General features: G+C 40.8%; 1 protein-coding gene across 2 annotated transcripts in view; it reads left to right on the forward strand.

Moving 5' to 3' along the window:
• LOC106656361 (5-hydroxytryptamine receptor 1-like) overlaps positions 1-14,430 on the forward strand; it is a 206,895-nt gene that overhangs the window by 150,798 nt on the left and 41,667 nt on the right. For both annotated transcript variants that reach the window (XM_023458083.1, XM_014377306.2), the window contains 2 exons: positions 55-597; positions 2,324-2,608. In XM_023458083.1, the coding sequence (XP_023313851.1) occupies positions 55-597; positions 2,324-2,608 (828 nt within the window). The remainder of the gene's footprint in view (positions 1-54; positions 598-2,323; positions 2,609-14,430) is intronic.

A 14,430-nucleotide genomic window follows, 5' to 3' on the forward strand; every position in this document is an offset into this window, starting at 1 on the left:
GTGCAAGAAATGTATCTTTGAACTATGAATTAAAATTAACATTAATATATACAGAAAATTCTGCTGGGCTTCGTCCTCGGCCTCATCATAATCGCCACCGTGGTCGGCAACATCCTCGTCGTCCTCGCCGTCTTCCTCGTCAAAAAACTCCGCAAGCCCTGCAACTATCTGCTGGTGAGTCTGGCGGTGAGCGATCTCTGCGTCGCCTGGCTCGTCATGCCGCTCGCCATGATGTACGAGATCATGGGCTCGTGGACCTTCGGCTCGCGCGCCTGCGAGGTCTGGGTCAGCTTCGACGTGCTCAGCTGCACCGCCAGCATCCTCAATCTCTGCATGATATCCGTCGATCGCTACTACGCCATCTCCAAACCGCTCGAGTACGGCGTGAAGCGTACGACGCGACGCATGACCTTCTACACGGCACTGGTGTGGATCGGTGCGGCCTGCGTGAGTCTGCCGCCGCTGCTGGTGCTCGGCAACGAGTACAAGGTCATGAAGGACTACGGCGCCGCCCAGTGCGGCGTCAGCCAAAACTTTTATTATCAGATTTATGCTACTATCGGTGCGTTTTACTTACCCCTTTGCATCATGGTCACGGTGAGTTTTCTTCTTTTTTTTTCTCTCCATAATACGAGTGTAATTGTACGAATTTTCGGAATTTTTTAAAATATACGCGAGTAGCGTAGCGAGACATTGTAATAACGAATTTTTGACGCGGTAATAAGCCGAATTTTTTCGGCGCAAAATTTTTTCGTGTACCATAAAGAAGAGCCTGCCACTGCTCTATATATAGCACGGTGAGAATGTCTCTCTCTCTCTCTCTCGAATCGTCATTTGTCAAGTGGAAGTACCGCGCGTGAAAGCTCTTTATATATTATATAATATACGCGCCAAGCGCAGAGAGCAACCAAATGATGAAAAATTTCCGATTAAGGTGCGGTCGTTTTTCATCTCGATAATGTGTTTTTCGAGGCCCTGGCCTGCTCGAGAGAGAGAGAGAGAGAGAGAGAGAGAGAGAGAGAATGTAGGCAGTGAGCTTTTATTTATTTTTCTTGCTTTATACCTTACATTTGTTTTCGATCCCGATGGTAGAAGTGCTCAACGTTAATGATGGCGAAAAAATGACCATTAAAAATTTTTTCATATACATGATCATTATTCGGTTTGTTTTTGTTGATTTTCCCGTTACAATTATGTAATAAATAGCGAATTTCAAATGACCTGAAAATGAAAATGTAACTTTTTCAAAAAAATTTGTCCAGTTTACTCAGTCGCTTTAAATACGATAATATTGCTTTGAGATTCCAACACTAGATGTCGTGTACCTTGATTTGTAAATCTGCAAGTGTCAAAGTCAAAATAATTGTATATAAGTCAAAGCGTTCAAGCCCCAAACTCACTTCAGTGAACCTAACGTCGCAATCAGCTTGCTCTTTCTGAAATTCCGTCAAAGTTGAATACAGGTCAGGATGATGTTTACCGACGACGATTGCGAATCTATTATGCCATTCCCCAATAATTTTAGAATGGTAAAATTGATAGCCGCGAACAATTAATTTATTATTGACGATTTGAAGCTCCATTGCTAGGCTAAATAGCTGAACTTAGATGAGAGACTGAACGAGAGTCTCTTTGTCGGCCTTCGCAGCAGCTAGCGATAGTCAAACCATAACATTATTGTTTCGGCGATATTTGAATTATTATGTTTGAAAATTTTATACAATCGGAAAATGGGTAGTCGGAAAAACGGAATCGGAATAATGTAAAATCGGAAATTTCACATAATCGGAAAAATGGCCGTCGGAATAACGGGATCGGAGAAACGGCCGGATACCCTTCATGATTGGTCGGAATCCCGCTTCGGTACTTCATATCATTTTTTTAGTGGGACAACTTAAATGTGGCGTTTACTTATATATGTTTATGTTTTCATAACCAAAATATGGTCATTGACTAACAAAAACACGTCACACTTTTAGTTAGCATACGCCCAGTCCCAACGGCCTCTTCAAGCCCAACAAAACTTTTTCTGTGACGAGAAACCAATCGTAGATCGTTGAGCATTTCTGCCGTACATTCAAAAAAATAAAAGTAAAAAAATTGCGTCAAATTCGAAAAATCTCACTGACGATTTTTGAATGTTTTTTCTTTTGGTCAACCAAAGAAAAAAACTCGAACCCACAAGACAATGCAGTGCGACGTTCTTTCGACGCTATTCACCTTTCCTTTAAACAAAACAAACGAAGCAGCTATTATAGTGCATCGCCGATAATCTCATTCATTCGGACACCTTATTATATAATAAAATACGCACCTTTTGCAGACTTACCTAAGAATATTCATACTCGCGCGCGGGATCGTCATCGCGGAGATACGCGCGCAGACCCACATGGACGCGCTGTGCTACGTCGAGGTACCCACCACGACGACGACGACGAGTACGAGCAGTAGGAGAGCCGCCGCGCACGCCTCCAGCAGTACGAACGATCAGGAGGATCGTTCGGCTTACGAGAAAGCGACGACGACGACGACGACGGACACGGAGGGCCCGAGCTCGATGCAGTCGACCGCCAAGTCGTCGATCGACGGTCCTCTGGATCAGCAGCCGGTGAGTTGATTATTTATTGTTGTATTTACGCGAAAACTATGTAAATTTATATATATATTATATGTATAGATATATCGAGACGCGCGCACAGTCACGAGCGTGTGCCTTTAAATTTATGTTCTGTAGGACGCGTTGAAAAGCTCCGCTCGAATGGAACAATTCGCACTTTCGCTCGGCTTTGATCTCTCCGTATCTCCGGCTTTGTTGTCTCTCTGTTGCTGCTGCTGCTGTTGTTGTTCGTTTGCAGCAGCAGTGGCCAATACTCGCGAGCGAGAATGCCACAAACTCGATAAACTTGGGTCGCTCGCTGCTGGAGCTATAGTCTGGCGTTGGCACAGACACATACTCGTACACACACGTGTGTGTTTTCGCTATTATTATTATCATTATTATTATTATTATATAAAAGCGTTTGTGAGGCTGCAGCAGTTGGTCTAGATACTCGCGTGTGTGTCTGTATAAAACAAAGCCAAACGAGACTACCATATAGTATTTTGCTTCATCCACATGCCGTTTATATACGTGAAATATCGTAGAAACGCACACACACAAAATTGTATAGTATATACATATATCGTACGATTGGCTTCTCTAATTTCGCGGCGTGTGGCATGACCTGCGAGCTATATATGTACGAAGAAGAGAGAGAGAGAGATAAATGAAATATATACAGGAGTCGGACTCGAGTATGTGCTGCTGCACATTCGTGCATAAAAACTCCCGTCATGCGGCGTTTCAAGGTATTTTAATTGCGCTTAAACATTTTACAAGAGTCGTCCAGGCGTAATAAATACGTGCACGACGACGACGACGACGATGATGATACGAGCAATTTAGGAGCGTAATCGAACACTCGGAAAAGTGGCAAAAACCTTCTAATTTAGATTTAATTAAGAGCTTGTTAAAATAAACAAAAAATAAATATACACGTACGGACGAAAATTGACGACGAAGGCGGTATAACGATCGCGCGACGCGAGCGAGAGAAGATAATTACAGAATGCGTTACAATTTTTTTTTGCTTTTAATTGCTCTCGCGGAGCTCGAAAAGTATAAGCGTCGTTTCTGTATTCGAGGATTTTTTTGCAGCTTTCGAGCGGAGTGGATTAGGAGTGGGCCCGGGCGCGCGAGTCATCGCTTTTTGTTCAATTTTGTCGTCGTCGTCGTCGGCACCGAGACAAATGAAAGAAAATCTCATTAAATCTCGTCATTAACGTTTTGTAAGAGTTTCGAGCCTTAAAATTAAGTAAAACGTTGAATAATTCACGTATAAGCTGCGCACAGATAGGTAGATTTATATATGGGCACGTATATGAGGATTTTTACAACTTATCGAAAAAATTCTTTGATTTTTGAACGCACGGAGTAGACGTTGATGATTATTTTTCTGTGCCGATAATCGTATCTTGCTGACTGCTACTTTCGACATCGATTGAACTCTCCTCACAATCTCCTTTGACTTTTAAGGAATGAGATTAACTTAGATTCTAACTCATTAATCCCAGTAGCCTCAAATTTTTTAATCTCTATGATTTGTAAAGTCGCTCATACCTGCATCGCATAAATTAAAGAACGAAACGAGCATCTGAGTATTTTTTTCGCAAAACCGACTGCCAGAATTTATACCTGAGTGACTTTAATTCTATGAAAATTTAGTCATGTATAAATGTAGCGTAGTTGGAGGTATGATTGCGTTAAACGCGAGCGACAACAGTCAGAGCCCCTAACTCATTAGATTTACATTTTCTGCTCGTTACCGTCACCGAATTATCATCGCTCAGGTGTTGGTTTACAGCATACGCATACAGGGAACAAAGCGACACGCGTGCACAATAACTGCTAATATAGACCGCATACAGTGGAGGGGGAAAGTTTCGCCAGAGAGCTATTACATTCGCCGGAAGATCACTTCGCTAATATACTGCGACTGACTGTGTTGACTCGCTGACTGGCGAGTAGCTAAGTTCCTAGACGAGCGCACAAGTGTTTACAAGTTATTTCCTTGAAATTGTATATAGGTTAATCGAGGTGTACTGTGTAAGTGTTGGCTACTCGAATTGTATAACCTCAAATATTTTCGCAGTATTTATCGTGAACATTTACCGTGATTACACGTAATCAAGAAAGGGATGGAAAGCAACGGCGACGTAGTTAGGTAAAAACTTGTGTGTGTGTTATACTACAATTATCCTTTTTTTTACGGTTCTTTATTACATTCGATTATTCGTCAGGGTTAAGGAAGAGCCAAGCGATATACTGACGAACGAAGGTGACGATGATGTTTTCGATCCGGTGGACTCTTTTGATGTCAAAAACGTTCAAATATTGCCGGTTTATGAATTATCGGTGAGTTCAGTGATTTTAAAGTGTATTCCGTTAATCGAATTTTAGAATCATATCTACTATTTTCATTATAGGCTGGAAACGCGAATGAGAACATGGTGTCACAGAAAGGTTCAGATGAAAAAATCTTCGTCGATTGTGAGTGTAAAACTGAACCGCTCTCTATATTCACAAACATCTGCAAATCTGAATGTGAAAGTTGTCCATCCACCGTTAAAAAAGAAAACATAAGTACGACCAAATACATGAATGAAAAAAGTCTAATAATTTTGGTAAAAAAAGGATTCAATTATAATAAGAATTGTCAATTTAACGATAACTCCCGTTTAAAGATTTCCACACTCTTTGAATGTCACATTCGTCAAAAATCATTTGGGCTAAACGATAATCTTAAAACTCACATAAATATGGAACATATTCGTAACAGACCTTTTGACTGTGAGATTTGTCACAAATCATTTGGACTAAAATGTAATCTTAAAACTCACATAAATACAGTACATATTCGTAGCAAACCTTTTGAATGTAACATTTGTCACAAATCATTTGGTCGAAAAAGTCATCTCAAAATTCACATAAATTCAGTACATAATCGTAGCAAACCCTTTGAATGTAATATTTGTCACAAATCATTTGGAAGAAAACATTACGTTAAAACTCACATAAATGTAGTACATAAGAAAAGCAAACCCTTTGAATGTAAAATGTGCCATAAATCATTTGGACAAAAAGAACACCTTGAAACTCATAAAAATACAGTACATAAGAAGAGCAAACCTTTTGAATGTGAGATATGTCACAAATCATTTGGACAAAAAGGTTACCTCAATAGACACATAAATGCAGTGCATATTAGTAGCAAACCCTTCGAGTGCGATATTTGTCACAAATCATTTTCACTCAAGCATACTCTTAATGAACACATCAAAAGGAAACATGATCAGGACAAACCCTTCGCATGTGAGATGTGTCACAAATCATATGGATTAAAAAGTGACCTTAATAAACACGTAACTAGAGTACACGTACGTAGTAAATCTTTAAATAACTAGATCATTCCATTAGGTGTATGTTGTAATGGTTGAATACATTTGGCATAAATATTCTCTAACTTTGTGTAAAAATTTTGTATTATCTTATACTGTTATCGATTTTGTAATGATAGTAAAAAAATTTCTCTTTATTTTTTACACATAAACTAATAGTTGAAATAATAAATCGACGTAATTTTTTCTTGACGTTTGAGATTTTTCAAAATCCGGTCCAAATCCCAAATTCCTCGAAAGTTCTTAAATAATCGGAATAAGTTTTTACGTACTTTTGAAAAAAATGTTATTCTATTTATTTTTCGATAAGTAATATGTGACGATTACGTTCAAATAATTGAAGTTGTGCTTTAATGGACAAGCGCTGATCAAAAATTATACTTCAGGTTATTTTTTCGAATCACGATTGCACCCAACGACAAAAATGCTATAATCGCCATTTTAGCCTCGAATGATTTGTAGAACTGCTCACGTGCGCGCTGTCATTTTCCCAAGAGCGAATATAAAAATTTCATAGGATTCGTCGGGGAAGGATCGCGAGAGCCGAGTGCACACGAGTGAGAGAGAGAGAGGACGAAGAAAAATAAAACTGTGCCGCGTACAACCACTGCAAATCAATGGCCCAGATTCGCGTTTAGAAAAAAAAAAAGGAGAAGAAGAGAGACACAACACACACACCCGCGCACGCACAAAGGCACACGAAAATTCCTCGAAACACGCGAAGCCGCTTTTGTAAAAGGGTTATTAAAAAGAAAAAAAGCGGTTAAAGCAAAAAATAAAACAGCAGAAACGAGAGAGTAAAATTTGCCAAACAAAAGCAAAATTCGGACGTCGCGTTATTAGATCTGTTTTGAAAAAGTTGAAAAAAAAAAAAAAGAAAAAAAAAACGAGAGAGAGAGAGAGCCGCGATCGAGCGTGAAAGCCGCGATAAAATACACTAACCATCACGCTGCCGCCGCTGCTGCGCTATAGGGCGAAGCTGCTCCTCGTAAATTCAATGCCGCGCGAAGCTCTCTCTCTTTGCTTTGCCACCACCGCACACGGTGTGCAGTAGGTCGCGCGCGCGCGATTCGATTTTAAGAGTCCAGGACAGCAGCGAGGCCTGCACAGCCTATATATAGCAGCTCTCTCACGGAAGCCTATATAATAGCCCGTTGGCCGACGCCGCTGCAGCTCTGAAATTATTGGATCTTGAGGTGAGCGACGAAGTAAAACAAAAGGCCTTTTATCCCCCTTTTCGCCCTCGGCCCTTTATATATATAGATATGTAATCGCGCGGCCGCCCCCTTCAGCGCGAGCATTTGATGCTTTATCTCGTCACACACACGAGCAATAGGGCCGAGAGCTCTGGAAATCGACAATTTCTCCGCTAAAACTTTCCGAAAGGCATATAGTATATATATACGTGTATATAATCCTTCCGCGAGCTGAGGCTGCTGCTGCTACCGCTGCTCTACTGACGTGCACCGGCTGGTTTTCATAGCCTCGTCCGCGCGAGCGATCGTTCGGGCCTCTGCCTCTTTCTGCTGCACTAAAAATGAACGTTTACGAGCGATATAAAAAATATAAGAGTGAGTATAGACAGAACGAGAGAGAGAGAGAGAGGGAAAACCAAAAAACTTTTTCATTCTTATCTCGCTTTGAGCGCGCGCAGGAGGGGGGTATGAAATAATACGACTCGACGAAACGATCGCGGATTTGGCAACGACGAGTGTATAATACCTCTACTTGCCGGCCGTTTTCTTATCGCGCGGACTAATAAAAATCGCGTCGTTCCTCATTCTCGCTCGCAGCCGAAGGAAACCTTTAACAACTGCTTTATTCGATCTTCAAAGGGAAATTGTTTCGACGTTTCCCTTATCGGCGCCTATGTGCATCAAAGCAAGCCTTGTTAAATAATAAATAAAAAATAAAACAGTCGAACGGTATATCATATACGTGTACTATATGAGAAACGTCACGGTACTTATTTTTTGCGCGCGCGCGCGAAATAATAATAAAGAGGAAAGAAAAAAACGAGGCTATAGGCTCGCGCAAATTCATTTTACAAATAGGCCCGGCGTATACACGTATATCGGTTTAGTGCGCGCACGACTACGACGACGATGAAGGCAAAAGCAAAAAAAAAATGGTATATAGGAAACTGCGAGAAAAACGAGAAGGGAAAATTGTTCATATATACGAACTCGCGGTAATAATCATAAAAATAATCTAAACTCGAGCCATGAATTTTATCTGCTCTCTCTCTCTTACTGTCGCGCACGCAACAAACCAAGAAATGGTAATAAAAAAAAAAGAACATGAAAAAAAAAAAAAAAAAAACGGAGCGAGAGGAGAAAATTATCGAGCGTACAAGTATACAAACATGACACGCAAAAGGGCGATAGAGCGAAGCATTTCTCAGTAGCAAATTACGATCGCGCAGCAGGCAGTTCTAGTACGCTACTGTATATATGGTATATAGTAACGGCGCGCGGCGGCGGCAGCGGTGGCGACGGAGGGTTTAGAGGGGAATGAGAGGGGGGGGGGGGGGAGGAGGTTACTCCGTGAGACTGGCATGTGTAGTTACAACTATACACGAGTCTACCGAGCAGCGGTGGCAGTGGCAGCAGCTCACGCCTCTATATACGTATACGTGTACGTAGGAGTCAAATCAAAGTGTCTTCCGTGCTTAAAGCTCGAACTTAGTCCGAAGTTTGCCATAGCCCATTTCGATGATTGCCTCGTCGCTACGTACATATATATGGGTCAAAATAATACTTTTTTACAAAACCGTGCGCACGTATGTCACCGATCTTGACGCGCTTTTGGTATGTTATAGTATATGGTAAAAAGGTCCCAAAAAAAAATTTTTAGACCCCCTCCCCCCTCCTACCCCCCACTTCCGGTATAAACGTCCATTTTCGATCTATATTTTTTCTGAGGACATGAAGCAAGTAAAAAATCTGAAAAAATTCATAAAAATACTTTTCCACAATCCAAACAACCTTGAATTTTTTCAGATTTTTTGAGTGCTTCAGGCCTTCAGATAAAATCATTGAAAATTTCAAAAATCGAGATACGGCGGTATGAGCCGATGTAGTACTCGGAAATTTTTTCAGTTATTTTTCGCATTAAAAAACATAACCTCAATTTTTTTCAGATTTTTTCAGATTACCTAACGCACCTTTTGAAGCCAAAAACCGATTTTTTTGACGAAAATAATTTTTTTAGGACAGTACGGAGCCTCGAAAAATCTGAAAAAAATTTTTTCTTGTTTTTTTCATCAAAATACGTAATCTCAAATTTTTTCAGATTTTTTAATTGAAGGCGATAGCTTCTAGGGCCGAAAAATGCTATTTTTAACAAAAAATGGTTCCTAGAACCCGATGGTTCCGGTGAAAAAATTTGAAAATATTTTTTTTGAATTCCTTGTCAAATTTTAATAAATTTTGACCGTTTCAAAAGTTCGATTGAAGCTTCCTAGCTCATTTTAGAGCAGGACAAAGATTAGTGCAAAATATCTGAAGACGTTTCTGAAGACATTAAGGAATGATAAAACTCGTTTGATGCTCTAAAATGAGCTAGGAAGCTTCAATCGAACTTTTGAAACGGTCAAAATTTATTAAAATTTGACAAGGAATTCAAAAAAAATATTTTCAAATTTTTTCACCGGAACCATCGGGTTCTAGGAACCATTTTTTGTTAAAAATAGCATTTTTCGGCCCTAGAAGCTATCGCCTTCAATTAAAAAATCTGAAAAAATTTGAGATTACGTATTTTGATGAAAAAAACAAGAAAAAATTTTTTTCAGATTTTTCGAGGCTCCGTACTGTCCTAAAAAAATTATTTTCGTCAAAAAAATCGGTTTTTGGCTTCAAAAGGTGCGTTAGGTAATCTGAAAAAATCTGAAAAAAATTGAGGTTATGTTTTTTAATGCGAAAAATAACTGAAAAAATTTCCGAGTACTACATCGGCTCATACCGCCGTATCTCGATTTTTGAAATTTTCAATGATTTTATCTGAAGGCCTGAAGCACTCAAAAAATCTGAAAAAATTCAAGGTTGTTTGGATTGTGGAAAAGTATTTTTATGAATTTTTTCAGATTTTTTACTTGCTTCATGTCCTCAGAAAAAATATAGATCGAAAATGGACGTTTATACCGGAAGTGGGGGGTAGGAGGGGGGAGGGGGTCTAAAAATTTTTTTTTGGGACCTTTTTACCATATACTATAACATACCAAAAGCGCGTCAAGATCGGTGACATACGTGCGCACGGTTTTGTAAAAAAGTATTATTTTGACCCATATATAGACGATGGTGCACAGAGCCCAGAAGCTCGAGCTTCGCGAGAAAGGGATATATATATATAGAGAGAGAGAGAGAGAGAGAGAAAGGCTAAGCTTGCAGGCGCGATAAGATCGTTTTCTCTCTCTCACTCGCTCACTCTGGCTTCTGTGCGCGAGCTCGTACGAGGCAGTAAGTTCAATAATTCTCGCAGCGACTCCATACGTCTCTCGGCAGCTCACTCGCACAACACACACATATACGCGCTCGTGCACATACACACACACACACGTATACGCGAGGCATAAGCCTTTTTTTTCTTTACTCTCTTGGACTGTATGTGTTTTCGCCATGTACACTCACACACACACACACTTTACGTCTCTATATGCCTGTATATGTGATTCGATTCGGAAGTCTTATACAGAGTCGTAAAGTGTGTGTATACGTGTATGCACTTGCGATATATAAAATGGATTTTGATGAGAAAAAAAGAAGAGCGAAGAACAAGAGAGAAGAGAGAGAGACACGAGGCGTACAAGAAAAGACAATGGCTAACCTTTCTCTCTCTCTCGGCTACTCTCTGGTCCTCTCCCAGCGTACGTATATATAAATGCGATTTCATTTTGATTAAGCTCTCGCGATTCAGAAGCAATACGTGTATTACGCTGTCTTATTGCACTGTGCATTGTGTCGTGTGCAAAAAAAGGAGAGCAGCTCAGTCTCGATATACAGTATATAATATATAAGCGGCGCAGCAAGGATTATAAGCCCGATGGAACCGTACAAATTCGCGACTGTGTCTCGGCTGCGCTTGAAATTTAATTAATACTCGACGTACACCACACAGCCTGTAACAGGGAGGTCGATTCGATTTTTACGACGCGATACATAAACTTCGCGTCATCGCGCATTCGCTAATACACGTCTCGCGATCAATTTTCGCGCGTATATAAGCAGGAGCTTTATACCAGCGGCGCGGCAGCATCCACCATACCACCGCGCATGGTGGCTCGAGCGAATGAAACAATATATTAAAGGCCGCTCGCGCCTCGACGTATTATTATATAAAATGCGTGTATACACACACATACATACGCGTCATAAATCATCGCTCGCAAGCGCGCAAACTATTATGGATCAAGCCAAGTGCGAAGACGCGCTTACATAAAGCAGCTTTTTATAGCCGCTGGGAGAGAGAGAGAGAGAGCTTGCGGGCTATTTTTCTTCATACGCCGCGCGAGCTCGCGCAACTTATTCGTTTGTCCTGGCCCCCACAGTTTTATATATATATCGGTATGTATGTATAAAAGGAAAAGCTCGTCGGTGGCTGCGCTTTCCCACGGTGATTTAAACGAATTATCGCGCGCGCGTGCATAATATAGTGTACCGCGCACCCATGAGCGAGAGGAGAGAGAGAGAGCACAAATCGTTTGTAACGATCTGTAAACAAACTTACACGCGTGCGATTTATCGCGTTCTCTCTTTCTCATCTCTCTGCTCGAGAAAAAATATACTTACGGAGTGAGAGAAGATGAATGTAACGAGGAGAAAAGGAAATGAAAAAAAACTTAAGCAGTGAAACAGCGCGTATTATTATATATACCCTATGCAGATCCTTCCATCGATCGATGATAGCTGCTCGAGGCATGTTCGGATCCTGACCGAGCTCGAGAAATTTCTCGACGATGGGCAAATAGCTCAACTCTTAGGGTCACATAAAAATGCGTGTGGCTGGACTCCGGATCGACGTGATTGACGTCGATACTGTTGTACTGTTCTCAAAAGTCCTTCGATTTCGGTCTGGCCGAGTGGAGTCGCGCGATGCCGTGGTGTGGCGCGACGCAACAAAGGCTTGCTTATATTATACACGATCTGTGTACAAGAAATAAGAACACGTGTGTATTGGCTACGCCTCTAATTCGCTGCACTTACATTTTCTAATAAAAAACGACGGTGACTGGCGACAATACCGAAACCAGAAATAGAGAGAGATTAAGTAAACAATATGACATTTGTTTGTATTAAAAGAAAACGCGAGACTCATTTTTTAAATTTATTTATTATTTCACGTACATAAAAAAGTTATAAAATTTAACTGGGTTTTATAAATGTTAGAAAAATAACTGTTGAGTGTTAAACGCTTTTTATTGTATACCTTTTTTTCGTAAAGTTGATAGTTACACCGGTTTCGGCGAGTAAGTTAAATTTTACTCAAGAAATGATATCCAAAACGTTTTTTAAATAACTTTCAGTTGATGTAATACACCGCTATAAATGTTGTCCAGAAATTGTCAATTCAAACACTAACGGGTTAATATTCAATTAAATGTTTTCATTTGTAAAATGACGTTACATATCTTACAGCTGATCTTGTATATGTGATTTTTTAATTGTTCAGCTATGAGTTTAAATTATCATTCAATTTCGATGATCAATTTCAATGTAGATGCTGTCGATTTTTTTCATTACTCGAAAGCGAAGTAAAGGCGTGGCCTATACCTTTCCATGTGCTTTATAGCTATTACAGCTGCATACTTCGAAAAACACATGGTCCCAAGTACTTTCACTTTTACTTTCACTTTTTACTCAATACTATGTATGTAGCTCGAGCTGCAGTCGTAGTCAGTCTATAGTCAGTGTGAGTTTGAACGCCGCAGTGTGAACAACGAGAAAATATCGTGTCTATTGCGGTTGGTGCTTTTTGTGAAAACAATATAAAATACACATTTAATATTTCGAGTGACTAATTTTGTGTTCGAGTGCGCAGTACGATGGACATGTTCGACTTAGAATCCGTATCCGAATTAGAACAAATAAAGAACTTGCGAAGAAATGTCAATTGGAACATCGAATCAGAGCGACATGAATTTCTAGGTCAACTACGTCCCTTCATCAGTAATGATCGGTTATATAAGAATTACCGCCTTGCTGATGTTCGGCTCATTTTTCGAAAGGAAGAAATTGAACATATTCTTTTGGATTCGATAAAATTAATCAGCCGTGATGAACAACGACGTCGTGGACGTGAATTCATCAATTTTGTGATCATGTCTGGCTACAAAGACGAGCCTGAATTAGATGAAGATGGCCAGCCAATATTGCGTCGCACCACACCACTGCATCACGCGGCTAGACTGTTCAGCTTCGAAGACAAGAACGAATCTGATGATGTAGCCTCCCTATTATTATTGCCCCGTGAGCCTAGATTCAATACCCAGCGGGATTGGACTATTCGCCGCCTTTTTCTTAACGTATACAACACGAATTATATAGATGAGCGTGGATGGACGCATTTCCACGTGGCCTGTAGGTTTGGCTTCCAAGACATCGTTAAGCAATCTCTCGAGGCTGGGCAGGATCCCAATTGCCACGCGCAAAAATCAGTTGACCCGCCGATACACTTGGCTTTGGACAGTGGCAAGATCGATGTGGCTAAATTATTGTTGAGCCGTGGCGCAGATCCGAATTCGATCAATTCAAGAGGATTGACTCCTCTTTTCCGCATTTGCACGATGGTAGGCTTCAATCCCAGTGAATGCGCCGACTTGGCACAAATGTTATTGGAGCTCAGCAGTGACGAGTATCAGCCGGTTCAGGTCGATGCTCGAAACTCGAAGGGTAACACACCGTTGCTTTTGGCTTTGAATAGACGCAACGACGAGGTAGCTGAAGTGCTGCTGAGGAGTGGCGCCGATCCGAACTTGATCCACGGATCTGACGGATCGACCCATTTGCACAGTATTTGCAATAGATACTTTGATGGCGGCTTTTTGGAGCGATTTTTCAAAGTCTGTGACGACATTCACAAGACGGTGCCAGTCGATGTTTTTAACAATCGCGGCGAAACACCGCTGACATTGGCCTTGCTCAGGCACAACGAGAAGATGGCCGAATTACTACTAAGAAGAGGCGCAAATCCTAATATAGTCGACACCGAGGGATCGACTCTTTTGCACGTTATCTGCAACAAAGACGAAGAGGACAAATTGGCAAAGATTCTATTCAAAATCTGCGACGACATCCACAAGACGGTGCAGGTCAACGCCGAGGACAATGACGGTAACACAGCGTTGCAGTTGGCCGTGGCGAATCTATTGCCCAATACCGTCGACGTACTCTTGAATCATGGCGCTGATTTGTCCAAATGCCATTTCCCAACGTTAAT

This window comes from Trichogramma pretiosum, unplaced genomic scaffold (genome assembly GCF_000599845.2).
Source record: "Trichogramma pretiosum strain Unisexual culture from Peru unplaced genomic scaffold, Tpre_2.0 scaffold122, whole genome shotgun sequence".
NCBI lineage: Eukaryota > Metazoa > Arthropoda > Insecta > Hymenoptera > Trichogrammatidae > Trichogramma > Trichogramma pretiosum.